Source organism: Salmo trutta, chromosome 20, assembly GCF_901001165.1.
Source record: "Salmo trutta chromosome 20, fSalTru1.1, whole genome shotgun sequence".
Lineage (NCBI taxonomy): Eukaryota > Metazoa > Chordata > Actinopteri > Salmoniformes > Salmonidae > Salmo > Salmo trutta.
In genome coordinates this window covers 17,602,705-17,622,223 of record NC_042976.1, presented here as the reverse complement: position 1 = coordinate 17,622,223, position 19,519 = coordinate 17,602,705, and the positions used below count along the sequence as shown (strand labels likewise).

The following is a 19,519-nucleotide window of genomic DNA, read 5'->3' as shown; positions in this document are numbered from 1 at the left end:
TTAGGCATGCTGCAAGGAGGCATGAGGACTGCAGATATGGGCATAAATTGCAATGTCTGTACTGCGAGACGCAGGGAGACAGGACGGTACAGCTGATTGTCCTCGCAGTGGCAGACCACGTGTAACACCTGCACAGGATCGGTACATCCGAACATCACACCTGTGGGACAGGTACAAGATGGCAACAACAATTGCCAGAGTTACACCAGGAACGCAAAATCTCTCCACCAGTGCTCAAACTGTCCGCAATAGGCTGAGAAAAGCTATTACACCGGCAACAACGTCATCTATGGGCACAAACCCACCGTCACTGGACCAGACAGGAATGGCAAAAAGTGCTCTTCACTGACGAGTCGCGGTTTTCGTTGAAGGAATGAGCATTACACCGAGGCCTGTACTCTGGAGAGGGATCGATTTGGAGGTCGAGGGTCCGTCATGGTCTGGGGTTGTGTCACAGCATCATCGGACTGAGTTTGTTGTCATTGCAGGCAATCTCAACGCTGTGCGTTACAGGGAAGACATCCTCCTCCCTCATGTGGTCCCCTTCCTGCAGGCTCATCCTGACATGACCCTCCAGCATGACAATGCCACCAGCCATACTGCTCGTTCTGTGTGTGATTTCCTGCAAGACAGGAATGTCAGTGTTCTGCCATGGCCAGCGAAGAGCCCGGATCGCAATCCCACTGAGCACGTCTGGGACCTGTTGGATTGGAGGGTGAGGGCTAGGGCCATTCCCCCCAGAAATGTCTGGGAACTTGCCGGTGCTTTGGTGGAAGAGTGGAGTAACATCTTACAGCAAGAACTGGCAAATCTGGTGCAGTCCATGAGGAGGAGATGCACCGCAGTACTTAATGCAGCTGGTGGCCACACAAGATACCGACTGTTACTTTTGATTTTGACCCCCACCCCTTTGTTCAGGGACAAATTATTCAATTTCTGTTAGTCACATGTCTGTGGAACTTGTTCAGTTGTTGAATCTTGTTATGTTCATACAAATGTTAAGTTTGCTAAAAATAAAAGCAGTTGACAGTGAGGACGTTTCTTTTTTTTGCTGAGTTTATGCATGCATGCATGCACGTACAGTGGCAAGAAAAAGTATGTGAACCCTTTGGAATTACATGGATTACCTGCATAAATTGGTCATCAAATTTGATCTGATCTTCATCTAAGTCACAACAATAGACAAACAGTGTGCTTCAACTAATAACACACACATTTTATTTTTCTTGTCTATATTGAATACATAATTTAAAAAACATTCACAGTGTAGGTTGGAAAAAGTACGTGAACACCTAGGCTAATGACTTCTCCAAAAGCTAATTGGAGTCAGGAGTCAACTGTTGGATTCAGGGTGAAACTTGGAACATTGCTTTACTAGAGACATGATGGATTATAAGTAATACTATAGTATCTGGGGGTGATAGAGAATGGTTGTTACATCAAAAGTTAACGGTTATTTGTAGGAGACGGCTTTGGAATGTGCTGGGTGGACAGGAGGAAGTCACAGGAGTGCTATAGGTGATACAGGTGGAGAGCTTTGGATAAGACATCAAGGAGGTTGAGGTCAGGTAAGGGAGACAGAATGTCTTATTACTCTATCACTTAGTCTTCCTGTCGAACCATAAAAGATGTAAGGATTGGAGAGAAGGAGTGTCTAAATTGGAATATGTATATATGCATGTATACACACACACACACACACACACACACACACACACACACACACTTGTGGTGGTGGAAACATGTGATGCATGAATGCAGCTGTATCGACCCATTGGGAATAATAAAATTGGTTAAGCTTTTGTAGTGTCAGTGAGTTATTTACTCTGAAAAGTAGAACCTAACAAAGCTAACCTGAAGTCCAATCAATGAGACAAGATTTGCAATGTTAATTAGAGTTGCCTTGCCCTTTAAAAAAAACTCGCAAAATTTGAGTTTGCTATTCACAAGAAGCATTGCCTGATGTGAACCATGCCTCGAACAAAATAGATCTCAGAAGACCTAAGGTTAAGAATTGTTGACTTGCATAAAGCTGAAAAGGGTTACAAAAGTATCTCTAAAAGCCTTAACGTTCATCAGTCCACGGTAAGACAAATTGTCTATAAATGTCGAAGGTTCAGCACTGTTGCTACTCTCCCTAGGAGTGGCCTTCCTGCAAAGATGACTGCAAGAGCACAGCGTAGAATGCTCAATGAGGTTAACAAAAATCATAAAGCGTCAGTTGAAGACTTACAGAAATCTCTGGAACATGCTAACATCTCTGTTGACTAGTCTACGATACATAAAACAAGAATGGTGTTCATGGGAGGACCCCTCCACAAAAAATATTGCTGCATGTCTAAAGTTTGCAAAAGTGCACCTGGATGTTCCACACCGCTACTAGCAAAATATTCTGTGGACAGATGAAACTACAGTTGAGTTGTTTGGAAGGAACACACAACACTATGTGTGGAGAAAAAAAAGGAAAAGCACACCAACATCAAAACTTCCTCCCAACTGTAAAGTATGGTGGAGGGAGCACCATGTTTTGGGGCTGCTTTGCTGCCTCAGGGCCTGGACAGCTTGCTATCGTCAACAGAAAAATGAATTCCCAAGTTTATCAAGACATTTTGCAGGAGAATGTTAGGCTATCTGTCCGCCAATTGAAGGTCAACAGGACAACGACCCAAAACACAGAAGAAAATCAACAGAATGGTTTCAACAGAAGAAAATACGCCTTCTGGAGTGGCCCAGTCAGAGTCCTGACCTCAACCCGATTGAGATGCTGTGGCATGACCTCAAGAGAGCAATTCACACCAGACATCAAGAGAATATTGCTGGACTGAAACAGTTTTGTAAAGAGGAATGGTACAAAACTCCTCCTGACCATTGTGCAGGTCGGATTCACAACTACAGAAAACATTTGGTTGAGGTTATTGTTGCCAAAAGGAGGGTCAACCAGTTATTAAATCCAAGGACTCACATACTTTTTCCACCCTGCACTGTGAATGTTAACAAGGTGTGTTCAATAAAGACATGAAAACATAATTATGTGTGTTATTAGTTTAAGCAGAATGTGTCTGTCTATTGTAGTGACCTAGATGAAGATCAGATCAAATTTGATGACCAATTTATGCAGAAATATTTCCAAAGGGTTCAAATACTTTTTCTTGCCACTGCATGCACTTTATTTTAAGAATGTGAAATGTCAGAATAATAGTAGAGAACGATTTATTTCAGCTTTTATTTATTTCATCCAATTCCCAGTGGGTCAGAAGTTCACATACAAATTGAGTGTATTTGGTAGCATTGCCTTTAAATGGTTTAACTTGGGTCAAACGTTTTGTGGCAGCCTTCCGCAAGCTTCCCACAATAAGTTGGGTGAATTTTGGCCCATTCCTCCTGACAGAGCTGGTGTAACTGAGTCAGGATTATAGGCCTCCTTGCTCGCACATACTTTTTCAGTTCTGCCCACAAATCTTCTATGGGATTGAGGTCAGGGCTTTGTGATGGCCACTCCAATACCTTGACTTTGTTGTCCTGAAGCCATTTTGCCACAACTTTGGAAGTATGCTTGGGGTCATTGTCCATTTGGAAGATCCATTTGCGACCAAGCTTTAACTTCCTGACTGATGTCTTGAGATGTTGCTTCAATATATCCACATAATTTTGCTTCCTCATGATGCCATCTATTTTGTGAAGCGCACCAGTCCCTCCTGCAGCAAAGCACCCACACAACATGATGCTGCCACCCCTGTACTTCACGGTTGGGATGGTGTTCTTCGGCTTGCAAGCCTCCCCATTTTTCCTCCAAACATAACGATGATCATTATGGCCAAACAGACCTATTTTTGTTTAATCAGAACAGAGGACATTTCTCCAAAAAGCACGATCTTTGTCCCCATGTGCAGTTGCAAACCGTAGACTGGCTTTTTTTAATGGCGGTTTTGGAGCAGAGGCTTCTTCCTTGCCGAGCGGCCTTTCAGGTTATGTTGATATAAGACTTGTTTTACTGTGGATATAGATACTTTTGTACCTGTTTCCTCCAGCCTCTTCACAAGGTCCTTTGCTGTTTTTCTGGGATTGATTTGCACTTTTCACACCAAAGTACGTTCATCTCGAGACAGAACGTATCTACTTCCTGAGCGGTATGACGGCTGCGTGGTCCCATGGTGTTCATACTTGCGTACTGTTGTTTGTACAGATTAGCGTGGTACCTTCAGGTGTTTGGAAATTGCTCCCAAGGATGAACTAGACTTGTGGAGGTCTACAATTTTTTTCGGAGGTCTTGGCTGATTTCCCCATGATGTCAAGCAAGGACACACTGAGTTTGAAGGAAGGCCTTGAAATACATCCACAGGTACACCTCCAATTGACTCAAATTATGTCAATTAGCCTATCAGAAGCTTCTAGTGCCATGACATCATTTTCTGGAATTTTCCAAGCTGTTTAAAGGCACAGTCAACTTAGTGTATGTACACTTCTGACCCACTGGAATTGTGATACAGTGAATTATTAAGTGAAATAATCTGTCTGTAAACAATTGTTGGAAAAATGACTTGTGTCATGCACAAAGTAGATGTCCAAACCGACTTGCCAAAACTATAGTTTGTAACAAGAAAGTTTGTTAACAAGAAATTTGTGGAGTGGTTGAAAAACGAGTTTTAATGACTCCAACCTAAGTGTATGTAAACGTCCGACTTCAACTGTATGCATGTCTGCCTGTCTACACTATGAGGTTGGAATATAATACTGTGAAACGGTAAAATATAAGGATAATACCATTTTAGTGTAATAGCAGTTTGAAATAACTGCCTGACATTTCTGCCTGTTTGAGTTGGTTTGAATTGAGTGGTGACATCACCAGGTGGTAAATTAGTTAGACCAATAAGAAAGAGAGTTCCCGAACCTCTGCCAATAACAGCTAGTTTTCAGTTTTCCCCTCCCCACTCAGACCACTCACAGACAATCCTAGTGTAACCGATGTGAAATAGCTAGTTAGTTAGCGGTGGTGCGCGCTAATAGCGTTTCAATCAGTGACGTCACTCGCTCTGAGACTTGAAGTAGGGTTTCCCCTTGCGTTGCAAGGGTCGTGGCTTTTGTGGCGCGATGGGTAACGATGCTTCGTGGGGTGTCAGTTGTTGATGTGTGCAGGGGTCCCTGGTTCGAGCCCGGGTTGGGGCGAAGAGAGGGACAGAACCTACACTGTTACATTGATGCTGTTGACCCGGATCATTGGTTGCTGCGGAAAAGGAGGAGGTCAAAGGGGGGGTGAGTGTAACCGATGTGAAATGGCTAGTTAGTTAGCGGTGGTGCGCGCTAATAGCATTTCAAATCAGTGACGTCACTCGCTCTGAGACTTGAAGTAGGGTTTCCCCTTGCGTTGCAAGGGCCGCGGCTTTTGTGGCGCGATGGGTAACGATGCTTCGTGGGGTGTCAGTTGTTGATGTGTGCAAGGGTCCCTGGTTCGAGCCCGGGTTGGAGCGAAGAGAGGGACGGAACCTACACTGTTACACTAACAAAATTCTTGCTTGAGAAATTGCTCTTTGCTAAGAAGCTATTTTTGTTCATTTTTGACCATTTTAATTGAAAACTATGACAGTAAGGTACTTAATTGTCACACAGAAATTATTTGATATTGAGATAAAAAGGCTGCATCATACCTTTAAGCATTTCACTGTGCTAGTGCATGTGACAAATAAAACTAACTTGAAACACACAAACACTTCTCAAGTAGTCTAAATCCAAACAAAAAAAGACAGCCTGTTCAATGTTGCTGGGTTGAGGCAGACACTATCGAGATGGATGATTTCAGTGGACATGGCCACAGAGAAATCCTCTTTCTTTCTCTCACCGTGCAGCTCTGTGTGCTAATCAATCCATTAGAGATGGCACTGGCTCTCTGTCTGACTCTGGCACAGTCTTCAGGGAAATTATTTCTCTGGACCAGAGACCAGAAGTCCCCACAAGAGTGGTAAATTAACAAACATTGGACCAACTGGGGACATTTTGTTAGTCCCCACGAGGTCAAATTCTATTTCTACAGATTTAGGGTAGAATTTGATTTAGGTTTTGGGGTTAATGTTAGAGTTAAAGCAATGGTTAGGGAAAATAGAATTTTGAGTGGGACTGAATTGTGTGTCTGTCCCCAAAAGATGAGCTTTACAAGACTGAGGCACAGCGTGTGATCATCCCTGTGTGTGTGTGTGTGTGTGTGTGTGTGTGTGTGTGTGTGTGTGTGTGTAGACTAAATTCATTGATAGTGTATGATGAGGAAGGGTTGCACTTGTCTTGTGGCATCATGACAGATTGTCTCTTTTGCCTTGCAGACGACTAGCAGGCAGGCAGGGTAAACTTGAGTAAATCTGCTGTTGCTAACCTCCGTCACCAAGGCCCCGGGCGCCACCCACTACAGCACATCAACATGATGAGCAGTGGGGAAGAGAGAAGGGAAGGTGAGAGAGAAAAGGCAGAGGGGAAAAAAGAAATGGAAGGAGAAAGAGAGAAGATAAAGGAGGAGAATATATAGGTAATTGTTCCTTCAGCGCTCAGTTAACGACCACCACCTTATCAGCATTAAATAATATGCAAGCGTCCTCACACACCAGCCCCTTCAAACCCCATTGGCTGATGTATTCTGAGCCAACTTGCCCCATGAGGTCAAACCACTTGACCATCAAACAACCAATCAGTGTCCGGCTGTCCAGCTAGAATTGTGACTCCGGCTGTCCGCTACCGGACATCATGCAAAACGAACTCATGTTATTTGTGACTGGTGAGTAGAGTTGCAAAGGGTCGGAAACTTTCTGGAACATTTTCCATGGGAAGTTAAGCCCTGGAATTTGGGGAATATTCCTTAAATTCATCAAAAAGGTTAGCTTATATTAGTGAACCTTTTTTTGTGGGATAAACATAAGGCAATTCTAGGTATTGCAGCATAGTTAGGCTAAACTATCCCCAATTCAATGGAATTGCAACCCTCTGCATGCACAGTGCATTCTTCCATCACATGTACAGCTGATTCTCAAGAACTTGCACACAGTTGAAATGCTATGGGGCCCACACTACTACATGGACTGAGTAAAGAAGTATATGCTTTCTGGTAAGTTTTTTGTTACAATACCGGGTGAGGTGAATATATTTTATACGACATGCATTATTTTTTTTGTTAACTAGTAAATAGTAGCCTACAGCAAAGTATGTTTAAATAATTTCGAACTTTTAACACTTTCTGCTAGTTAGTTTTTGCTACCATGTGGGTTTAGCTTGCTTGAGCCTGCTAACTGAGGAGTATTAATTCACCTGTTTCCATACATGTTTCATTTTAAAACAATTACCTTACAAAGGAGTTGTTTAATCTAACTGCTTAACTATTTATCTGTTCAAGGAATCGTATTTCTTTTATTTTATACATTTTCTTCCCTAATCTTAACAGGAAAATGCCACGGGCACTATCTGATGTATGGAAAGATTTCACTGCCGCTAATGCAGAAGGAAAAGCTGTGTACATTTGCAAATAACGTGCCAAATAATATGTGAAGAATGCAACAAAGATGCAGAATCATCTGGCCAAGAGCATAAAGTTCCCTCAGCGCTCACAACAAGCAAACTCTGAAAAAAGTCCCTCTACTTCTATTCAAAGTGAAAATGATGAATTAGACACAGCTCATGGTCCTCCTGGAAAAATACGTTTTTTTGACTCAATGGAGGAACGTAGTCAGAGAAATGCTGATGAATGTATGCAACTGGTTCACCTCTGATGCTCACAGGCAATGTACCGTAATTTCCGGACTATTAAGCACACCTGAATATAAGCCGCACCCACTGAATTTAAAAAATATATATTATTTTGAACATAAATAAGCCGCACATGTCTATAAGCCGTAGGTGCCTACCGGTACATTGAAACAAATGAACTTTACACAGGCTTTAACGAAACACGGCTTGTAACAAAAATAAATAGGCTTTAACAAAACACGGCTTGTAACAAAAAATTTGCAGTAAGCTTTAGTTGTCTTTTTGCACTGAGTCAATTCCTCACGCTGCTGTTTCCAACGTCTTATCATCGACTCATTAAGACCAAGCTTCCGTGCAGCAGTTCTATTTCCTTTTCCAACATCCAGATCAATCGCCTTCAACTTGAAAGCTGCATCATATGCATTTCTCCGTGTCTTTGCCATGATGAGGGTGACAAAATTACTACCGTAATCAGAATGATGGGAACTTTGAGAGCACTTAATTTAATCTAAACAGTAAACAAAAAAGTTGTTTGACCTTAACCCGGTCGGCAATTTCATTGATCTAATGAAAGCTTCATGCCGCCAAAAAACTAAGCACGTGACAGAATGAAAGCGGGAAAAATCCATATATTAGCCGCGTCATTGTTTAAGCCGCGAGGTTCAAAACTGGGAAAAAAGTTGCGGCTTATAGTCCGGAATTTACGGTAATGTGTATTGGAAGAGATTTCTGAATGTTCTTCACCAAGCATACACCCCTCCAACAAGACATGCTTTATCTACTCATTTTCTGGATGCAGAGTTCAAGTGAAGGTCAAGCAAATCATAGCGAAAACAGACTATTGCAATCATCTCTGATGGGTGGTTGAATGTTCATGGGCAAGGAATAATTAACTTCATCATCTCCACCCCTCAACCAGTACTCTACAAGAGCACAGACACAAGGGACAACAGACACACCAGTCTCTAAATTGCAGATGAGCTGAAGGCAGTCAATGACCTTGGATCACAGAAGGCATTTGCACTGGTGACAGACAATGCTGCGAACATGAAGGCTGCTTGGTCTAAAGTGGAGGAGTCCCACCCTCACATCACACCCATTGGCTGTGCTGCTCATGCATTGAATCTGCTCCTCAAGGACATCATGGCACTGAAAACAATAGATACACTCTACAAGAGAGCCAAGGAAATGGTTAGGTATGTGAAAGGTCGTCAAGTTATAACAGCAATCTACCTCACCAAGCAAAGTGAGAAGAATAAGAGCACCAGATTAAAGCTGCCCAGCAACACCCGTTGGGGTGGTGTTGTCATCATGCTTGACAGTCTCCTGGAGGGGAAGGGGGAGTCTCTCCAAGAAATGGCCATATCACAGTTTGCCGATATGGAGAGCCCCATCAAGAGGATCCTCCTGGATGATGTATTATGGGAGAGAGTGGTAAGCAGCCTGAAACCTATAGCAGTAGCCATTGCACGGATTGAGGGAGACAATGCCACCCTGTCTGATGTTCAGACTCCGCTTGCAGATGTAAGAGAAGAAATCCGTACTGCCCTGCCCACTTCACTGTTGCTCCAAGCAGAGGAAACTGCAGTTCTGAAAAACATCAAAAAGCGTGAAGACTTCTGCCTGAAGCCCATACATGCCACAGCATACATGTTGGACTCCAAGTATGCTGGCAAGAGCATCCTGTCTGGTGCAGAGAACAACAAGGCCTATGGTGTCATCACTACAGTATCTCGCCACCTTGGCCTGGATGAGGGCAAGGTACTTAGCAGTCAGGCAAAGTACACTTCCAAGCAAGGAAGCAAGGGCTTTGGGATGGAGATACAATATGGCAGTCGTGCCAACACATCTCATCTGCCACCTGGTAGAAGGGACTTTGTGGATCTGAGGCTCTTTCCCCTGTTGCCTCCATCATCCTCTAAATCCCACCAACATCAGCCGCCTCAGAGCGCAACTGGTCCTTGTTTGGGAACACACACACCAAAGCAGACAACAGGCTCACCAATACAAGGGTTGACGAATTGGTGGCCCTCCGGGGAAATTTGAGCCTGACAGCGAGCCATCCTCTACAAGGCTGGAAAGTGACAGTGAAGAGGAGGCCTCAGAATCTGATGTTCAAGAGGTAGACATTGAGGAGGTCCAGGGAGAAGACATGGAAGCCTGAGAGGAAGACAGCCAAAGCTTTAGTTTCTTAGACTATCATTTTACAGATGCATGTTGAAAACGTTTTAAGGAGATGCGATGGATCATTGGGGATCATTCAACATTCCCTTTATTTTGTTGTTCAGTGAAATCATCCCATGTGAAGAGTCAACTCATTTAATTCGTAACTAAATTGTTTTGGGGTTTTTTCTATTGGAAGGATTTAATCATTTGCAATTATGTCTACTTATGATAAGGTAAAAGGTTTATGTTTCTGTCTCCATATGATATGGAAAATATACTACTCAAAAAAATAAAGGGAACACTAAAATAACACATCCTAGATCTGAATGAAATAATCTTATTAAATACTTTTTTCTTTACATAGTTGAATGTGCTGACAACAAAATCACACAAAAATAATAAATGGAAATCCAATTTATCAACCCATGGAGGTCTGGATTTGGAGTCACACTCAAAATTAAAGTGGAAAACCACACTACAGGCTGATCCAACTTTGATGTAATGTCCTTAAAACAAGTCAAAATGAGGCTCAGTAGTGTGTGTGGCATCCACGTGCCTGTATGACCTCCCTACAACGCCTGGGCATGCTCCTGATGAGGTGGCGGATGGTCTCCTGAGGGATCTCCTCCCAGACCTGGACTAAAGCATCCGCCAACTCCTGGACAGTCTGTGGTGCAACGTGGCGTTGGTGGATGGAGCGAGACATGATGTCCCAATTGTGCTCAATTGGATTCAGGTCTGGGGAACGAGCGAGCCAGTCCATAGCATCAATGACTTCCTCTTGCAGGAACTGCTGACACACTCCAGCCACATGAGGTCTAGCATTGTCTTGCATTAGGAGGAACCCAGGGCCAACTGCACCAGCATATGGTCTCACAAGGGGTTTGAGGATCTCATCTCGGTACCTAATGGCAGTCAGGCTACCTCTGGCGAGCACATGGAGGGCTGTGCGGCCCCCCAAAGAAATGCCACCCCACACCATGACTGACCCACCGCCAAACCGGTCATGCTGGAGGATGTTGCAGGCAGCAGAACGTTCTCCACGGCGTCTTCAGACCCTGTCACGTCTGTCACGTCTGTCACATGTGCTCAGTGTGAACCTGCTTTCATCTGTGAAGAGCACAGGGCGCCAGTGGCGAATTTGCCAATCTTGGTGTTCTCTGGCAAATGCCAAACGTCCTGCACGGTGTTGGGCTGTAAGCACAACCTCCACCTGTGGACGTCGGGCCCCTCATACCACCCTCATGGAGTCTGTTTCTGACCGTTTGAGCAGACACATGCACATTTGTGGCCTGCTGGAGGTCATTTTGCAGGGCTCTGGCAGTGCTCCTCCTTGCACAAAGGCGGAGGTAGCGTTCCTGCTGCTGGGTTGTTGCCCTCCTACGGCCTCCTCCACGTCTCCTGATGTACTGGCCTGTCTCCTGGTAGCACCTCCATGCCCTGGACACTACGCTGACAGACACAGCAAACCTTCTTGCCACAGCTCGCATTGATGTGCCATCCTGGATGAGCTGCACTACCTGAGCCACTTGTGTGGGTTGTAGACTCTGTCTCATGCTACCACTAGAGTGAAAGCACCGCCAGCATTTAAAAGTGACCAAAACATCAGCCAGGAAGCATAGGAACTGAGAAGTGGTCTGTGGTCCACCTGCACAACCACTCCTTTATTGGGGGTGTCTTGCTAATTGCCTATAATTTCCACCTGTTGTCTATTCCATTTGCACAACAGCATGTGAAATTTATTGTCAATCAGTGTTGCTTCCTAAGTGGACAGTTTGATTTCACAGAAGTGTGATGACTTGGAGTTACATTGTGTTGTTTAAGTGTTCCCTTTATTTTTTTGAGCAGTGTATATCTAATGGAAAATAAATCTACATTTAATCACACTGCATATATTACAATTAATTCCCTTATATTCCCGTTAATTCCCACAGAAAGTTTCCACCTCTGAATATTCCCCAAAATATGCAACCCTACTGGTGAGGTAAGCCAAAAGTCTGGTGCTGTCACGTTGAATACATTGATTTTATATCTGTGGTTACAATGTGGGCCACTTCTGCTATCCACAGGATAAAGTGTAATTTTTGCCAAGCAGAGCACGTAGAGTATGGTGAAAACTAGAGACAACTATGGAAAACCAGACTATGTAAGATGGATAAGTGACTAAGGTTTGGTTTTCACTCGCAATGGTGTCAGATAATGAGGATCCGAATAAAGACTATCATAAATACTCATGTGTTCAGATCTCTGTTGAGGCTTGTCAAATGTATGAGATTTGCTTATTTTTACATTTAAAAAAAGTAAAGACTCAGAGCTTCAAAATGGTATCTCGTACACTGTAGTTGGAGGAAACACGAGACAGTTGTGCTGCTTTAAAAGTTGATATACATGTTATCCCACTTAAGACAATTAGGAGAAAACTGCCCTTTGAAAGATTTACACTTCCTAGAGAACACTTCTTTGTTTACAAATCATTCGCTCTTAAGCCTCACCCACACATGTAAATGCATGTGAGTCAGTATGGCAATGTCCTCCAGAAAGTCATCTCTCTACCCAGCAAAATTCAGGGCAGGAAAGTTTGAGAGCTGTAGCAACCCTTTTGCAGTTGTCCATAGCTATATCTTTTCATAAATCTGCGGTAGCAAAGATGATCTATATACTGACCAGGGAAGAGCCCATTCTGGTATAGACAGAAGCCTGTGACATGCAGCCCAATCAGGACTAATCTCTAGGCATGTCCAACCACTCCATTATCTCAACCAATCATGACTAGCAAAGGATCCTGTCTTTCTCCCTGTATAGCTCAGTGCTTTCTCCTTGGCTCAACTAGGCTTAGAATTTAAAATGTTTATTCATATTTACATATCCCACACAAGTTTAATTAAGGCACATAAAAGTTCCCATGTTCAAGAAGGCACTTCTACAAAAACAAATTATTATTATCTTAAATTAATAACATAAAAAAAAGTATTTATTCAGGGAAACCCCACTGAGACCAGGGTCTCATTCCCAAGGGTGCCCTGATCTCAGCAATAAAACAACCAATAGAATGTAAAACAAAACAGCAATCAATACAAAATATCAAATTTATGAAAAACAGTTACATTCCCCAGCAACTAGGTCCTCAATCAACACCATAAACTACCCGAGCAGCAACAGAACATCCAATTGTAAGGAGTTCTGCAAATTGTTCCAGCAGCAGGTGCATTAAAACCAAAAGCGGAATTACCTAATTCAGTGGAGACCTGGGGAACATCAAGAGTTAACCAACCCTGTGAATGGGTTTGGTAAATCATGTTTTTATACTTCAACAACGAAGTCGGAAGCTTTTATAGTGGAGCTTAGTAAACAAAAAGAGAATAGTGAAGTGATCTACTGGACTTTAATGAGGACCAGCCAACCTTTTGATGCAGGATGCAGTGATGTATTAAAACGGTCACCTGTGGTAAAGTGAAGGGTGCTATGACAGACGGCATACAAAGGTTTAAGAATATTAGCTGCTGCATTCTGATAAATGGTGTCACCATAGTCAAGAACTAGCAGGAAAGTTGACTGTACAATCTGCTTCCTGCTGTTCAGGGAGAGGCAAGATCTATTTCTAAAAAAGAAGCCCACTTTAAATCTTAGTTTTTTAACTGAAGTACTACATACTATAGCTCACCAGTATGTTTTTTAATCGACAATCCAAAAGCTCCGATTATTTTAGGCGGGAACCTCATCATTGGAAATATCAATCAATAAATAAATATGTAGACCATCTCTATTATAGAGAACATATATTTAGTCTTCCTGACATTAAGTACAAGTTTGAAACTAACCATTTTTGTAAGGCAACAAAAACAGATTGCAGCTCTAAAAACACCTGGTCTACAGTTGGGGCAATGGCATCTGAGGCGACAAATGCCTCAGATCCTGTAACCAGTCACGTATGTAACTAAGGGTTTCACTGCGGATAACTGTGTGCATTCTGCCATACTCACAATATGCTCTACCATATTAATGTGTATAATGCCATGTGGGATGGGCCACAAGAGTGGCAAAAAAAATAATACATAAATTCATTCATACTCACAAGACGCTCTGTGAAGCCCCGTGCTGCAGCAGTAGCATGGCGATGCCAGTATGTCCGTTCCTGACAGCGTCGTGTAGAGGAGAATCATTCTTGTAGCCTGGTGTGTTCAACAGCACACCTCCCCTCTCCACCAACACCTCCACTACACCCTGGTGGCCCAGGTTACATGCCTCGTGCTGCACAGGAGCACCGTTATTACATACATTATACATTAACTGCATCTTGCATACAGTCTTCTATGACTATGTAATACATACTAGCACTGATGATATTACAAAAAGGTGCATTTCATTTGAATATTCAATGAGGTTGTTCTAGGGATACATCGGAATTTTGAGTCAGTGGAACTCTTGGATTCCATTTTTGTGTCTCTGCGTGCAGTTTGAAGGAAGTTGCTAACTAGCGCTAGCGCAATAAGATATCCATAGACTTCATCATTACGCTAACACTAGTTAGCATTGGCTCACGAAACTACCGCTAACTTCCTTCAAATTGAACACAGAAACATAAAAATGGTTTCCACAAGTTGATCGGACTCTGGAAAAGTAGATCATTGGGCAACTTGCCAAAATCTCAAAGTATCCCTTTAAAAAGGCCAAAAGTCATAGATTTGTAATACTGTATGCATACGTATAACAGCTCTTCTATCCGGCAGGGCAAAGTTAAAGACTGGCATGCTATACTAACATGTAGATCAGGGGTGTCAAACATGAGGCCCGTGTGAGGGGGTCCAATGCAGCTGAGGGTGGTTTGAGTAAAACTTTGTACAAAAAGTGTTGGGGAGGAACGAACACAATATACTTTACAATGACTAAAAGCAAATTGAAACTGTGTAGAAATGACAATTGACCTACATTCATAAGGTTTGTGTCCAGCCTGCTAATAATCACTGAAATGAAAGCTAGACAGTCAGGGAGCATCGGAAATTTAAAAAACAAATTTTGACGGCAAGGAAATACAACCAATTTTCAATGAGGCCTTCCGGACCGAATGCAGCCCCCGGGAAAAAAATTAGTTTTACACCCCTGCCCTGCATCCTATCTGTCTCCTAATGTATATGATTGGATGTATTTGCTGTCTAGACAAGGAGAGACTGAGGAGACAAGGCTTCACTCACCAGCGGTGTCCATCCAGCATTGTCCTTCAGGTTGGGGTCAGCCCCTTGGTCTAGGAGCTCCGTCACTGTCTCCACATCACCCTGCAGTGTTGACAGAGAGAGGAGGTTTAGGATCAGTTGTTAAAAATATGAACATGCCATTCAAACACATTGGCTGATCCAAAATCATCTTAGACCAGCTGCTATTATCAATCAATTACTCTGTGAGGTTGACAAAGATGCATCAGGCCACATGTCTAGGGTGAGGTGTTAGAGACATGTCAACATATACTCCAAACACAGCATCTGATCCTACACAGGCATCATGGGGCCTGCAGCGATCATAAATCAGGTTCACAGGTACAGTCAGTTACTAGAGACATGAGAACATGCCCTTCACACAACCAGTGTCTGTGTCCCAAATGGCAACCCAAACCCTATATAGTGCAGTACTTTTACATAGGGTGCCATTTGGGAAGCAGACAGTAATACGATCAAAGAGATAACCTGGGGGGACTATGTTACTCTTGTATATTATTGTAGTTTAAGGTTATGTTACTCTTGTATTTTATTGTAGTTAAAGGTTTTCTGAGTGCCTTGTGAATCTAGCTTAAATCGGAATGTCTAAATCTACCTGGTTGTGCGGTGTGGTTCTCTCATGGCCCATAACACTACTCTTTACTGATCAGACAAGCATTCCATTCCCAGTCCTGGGAGAATAGCAGGGAGCTTAACATAAGCCCTGTAAACACCGCTGTAATCCCTGCCTGGATCCTCCCGAGGTAATCAATGTCTCAACGCTGTGAATGATTGATAATAGCAGCAAGTCTGGGATCAGCTGCTACATGTTGACATGTCTAACAACTGACCCTGAGCCTGTAACTCATGGCATGTTAATCTCACCTTTATTGCTGCCAGGTGTAGTGGTGTCTCTCCCTTGTGGTTTCTCTTCACCACCGCTGGGCTGTTCTGTGACAGTCTGCCCGGGGATCTCTTCCCCAGGGCGGCTGGGGAACACGGGCTACTGCCCCGCTGCTGCTCTCCTTCTCTGGATCTCCTGGTGCTGGTGGAGGTTCGACCCTGTCTGGGGCTGGCAGCAGGGGAGGGCGAGGTATGCATGGCTGGGAGTGCGACCCTGTCCACTGCCGGACGTCTACCCTGGCCAGGAGATGCTTTGGGTTTCTTTGGGGTACTCTGTGAGATGTTTTTCTCTTCCACACAGAATCTTTTGGGAGTGCGCTTAGGAGGGGAGGGCAGGTCAGGCTTTGTGGTCGTTTCTTCATTTGGTTTGGAGTGCTGCTTTGCAGATATCTTATCCAGCTGAGAAGGGGTGGTGTGTGGGCTTGGACCATCCTGGTCCTCAGAGAGTGGGACGCTGTCTCCTGGCTGAACCACCTTCAGGATGCTTCTGCTGGGGCTGAGGATTATGGCGTTCCCCTGAGGGAGATCCTCCTTCTGAGGCTCCACAGTGGCAGGCAGGGTGGCTGGGCTTTGGAAGGAAACTCTTTTACTCGACCTGTGCTCTCCTTCCTCTGCAGTGACCTGCTCTTCTTCCTCTCTGACATCTCCTTCTCTCGCTCCACCAAAGCCCCACTGCTGGTTGATTGCCTCCAGCCTCTGTGTCTTGTTATTCTGCTTGGTTTCTTTATGTGTGGTTGGTTCCTGCCCACCCCCGGCTGCAGGCTTCCTGACACCACCACCACCATTTCTCGTCTTCTTAGTCGCTTTCTTCTTCTTTTCATAGTTAGTCGCCCTTTGAGGAGAGGAGGAGCCAGAGTCTTGGGAGGAGGAGTTGAAGTTGAAGACAGACAGGTCTTTGCCTTTAGACTCAGGTACTGTCTCAGGAGGTCTTGGAACAGCTTTCACAGTCCCACTCCCAACCTCCGGTAGAGGCACCGCCGCAGGCTTCTCTACCCGGCAGCGCACCTTGCGGCTGCGGGGACTAAACCAGATCTTGAAGTTCTTCTTGTGCTTTAAGACAGATTTATCTGACTGTGCTGCTGGTGTAATGGGAAGGGCATCTGAAATTAGTACAGGAAAGAGAAAAATACTGGTAGGACACACAAACTGAAACCACACATCAAAACGTCTCACCTAAGCTAAGGACAAAGACTATAATGGCGTATGTGAAAGCAAGCGGTAAGGTAGTACTATAATTTTTTCTTTCCTTGTCACGGCACAATTTGTATTCCACTAGTATCACCTGTGGTTGTGTTTGGTTGTCTGCGCTGCATTCATTCACGCGACCTTGCTTGTCACACACACAGCCTATTCTGCCTTGCAAGCTAGCTAGTATCTAATTTGGTGACCCAGAGGGGCATGTAGCTGCCAGTCAGTGTTCCTCTAACACTGCAGCAACATGAACATCACCCGTTTGTTAGAGCTCAAGTATACAAGCTAAACACCACCATACATAATGGCATTGCATTATTACTGTCATTAAGAGGGATTCTGATGGGAGGGAGAAAAAAAATGAGGGAATACATGGTAATACTTCCATTTGTGCTTAATGCTAAGGGATATAGGCCTACCTTTGTTAAGGAATAATTTCACAGGTGAGATGAGGGAAGTGGAAAGGTAGGCCCCTAAATGGCAGGTAATAAAAAGGAATATATTTACAAAGGAATACATATGGGAGCAGTCAGAATTGTACATCAGGGCACACAACTCGTTGCAGTTGTGCATCCTGACGTACAATTTTGACTGCTCCTGTATGTATTATTTTGTAAATACTGTATATTTTGTTAATAGTTCACTAAAGTATATTGCACCATACTGGCCGCCTATTTATTCATTTACTTTATTTAACTAGCCAAGTCAGTTAAGAACAAATTCTTATTTTCAATGGTGGCCTAGGAACAGTGGGTTAACTGCCTGGTTCAGGGGCAGAATGACAGATTTTTACCTTGTAAGCTCGGGGATTCAATCTTGCAACCTTTCGGTTACAAGTCCAACGCTCTAACCACTAGGCTACATGCCGCTTACTCGTCTTCATCAAGGAATACTATCATTCATATCCTACAAGTTGTACCTACCTACAGGGGAAACAAAGTGAAAGCATAGTCATAATTATCATGTTGAGTGACACAGTCAGACGTTTACTGTCCTCGGGGGAATAAACAGTGAATCTAAGTTGTGGAAGAGTTCAGTGCTGTCTGTAAATCCTTTATCTTAAGGCTTGTGCACATTGCACAGAATGTGGATCTAGCGTATGTCTGCCGATCATTCAGCGCGCTGTGTTTTAAGAACCACCCGCTGTAGACATCTGACTGCCAACATTTTCACCCGATTTGATGAAATCGGTCAGCACTCTTTCACAAATGACAGCCTGCACTCTGTTCAGAGGTTATAAGTACTCTCGGCCAGCAAACACTATCGGTGTGTCCGTATCCTAATTATCATGGTCAGTGACAGGCCCAGTCGTTATGATATTATAATATAATAATCTGGGGGTGTTGGGAACAGCAGTAGAAACATTTCCATTCTAACCAATGAAGTTGTTTTTATTTTCTAATAATAACATACCGGAGTAATCGGAGCCAGTGGGATTGAGCAGTGAGTCTAGGTTGCCATAGAGTTCTGTGATATTGCTGAGTTGTCTGTTGATCTGAATGTCTTTCACCCAGGCAGGACTGTGACACACCACACATCCCACTCCAGCTTGAGGACCAGCACACGACCTAGTAGTTAGTACAAATAATCACAAACCATTGATAACCTCAGGATAGTAAAAGAACAAGCCAAGTAAAGTACAACAATTTGCTCCTACCAAGTTAGCCACTCCAAGAGGGACAGCATCCACTCACCTGCAAAGCATATGTTCACAAACTCCGAGGCACACAGGTTCGTTCATCAGTTTTGAACTGTAATGACAAAGTGTATCAAAGACATGACCATAATCATGTAAGTTAGATCTCGCTATTATTATAAATGACATCAACTAGTTTGCTGCCAAGCATGCCCAGTTTCTTAACAAATAAGTCAAGCTAAATGTAGCGTGTTTACCATTTTGAGCACAGCAGAAGTTTTCGAAAATGCGCGACAGCCTCCTTCGTTTTCGTCCAGCCTTTGTCGGTGCAAAGATCAGGATCCATTTAACGAAATGTAGCTACGTTTTCCACTATTTCGAAGCTATATTCGTACACATTTGATATCTTTAAATGACGCAACAGCTGAGTTTTGCTGCTGTAGCTTCACTTCCTAGTTTTTTTGCTTCTCCCGCCAAAGCGTCAGGGACAACGGCCTGCCCGTGATGTAATTGCGTATACTTCCCTCCCGCCCTCTTTTTCTTCTTCTTCTTCTATGGGTTTTACAACCGAAAGGGGTGTATTGCTGCCACCAACTGGACTGGTTGAAACCAAAACAAGGTAAAAAGAAAATCCATGCGTAATAGGGAAACTAACTTCATCCAGCCAAATAAAAATAGTACATTGACAAAACAAAAATCCCAGTTGTTCCTTCTTTCAAAT

The 19,519-nt window shown here is 43.6% G+C and overlaps 1 protein-coding gene across 5 annotated transcripts in view; it reads right to left on the bottom strand.

Annotated features, from left to right (window-relative positions):
• The window catches only part of LOC115155632 (BRCA1-associated RING domain protein 1), a 35,636-nt gene extending 16,355 nt beyond the window's left edge, over window positions 1-19,281 (bottom strand). Inside the window, exons 1-7 of one of the 5 annotated variants that reach the window (XM_029702436.1) lie at window positions 19,056-19,281; window positions 18,857-18,913; window positions 18,576-18,730; window positions 17,582-17,635; window positions 15,954-17,050; window positions 15,072-15,152; window positions 13,955-14,130 (exon numbers count right to left, since the gene is read on the bottom strand). In XM_029702436.1, coding sequence (XP_029558296.1) covers window positions 13,955-14,130; window positions 15,072-15,152; window positions 15,954-17,050; window positions 17,582-17,635; window positions 18,576-18,730; window positions 18,857-18,913; window positions 19,056-19,144 — 1,709 coding nt within the window. In that variant the 5' untranslated portion in view covers window positions 19,145-19,281. Of the gene's footprint in view, window positions 1-13,954; window positions 14,131-15,071; window positions 15,153-15,953; window positions 17,072-17,581; window positions 17,636-18,575; window positions 18,731-18,856; window positions 18,914-19,055 lie in introns of all 5 variants that reach the window. The other 4 variants (XM_029702437.1, XM_029702438.1, XM_029702439.1 and 1 more) reach the window with 4 other exon arrangements.
• Between the last annotated feature and the right edge of the window lie 238 nt (window positions 19,282-19,519).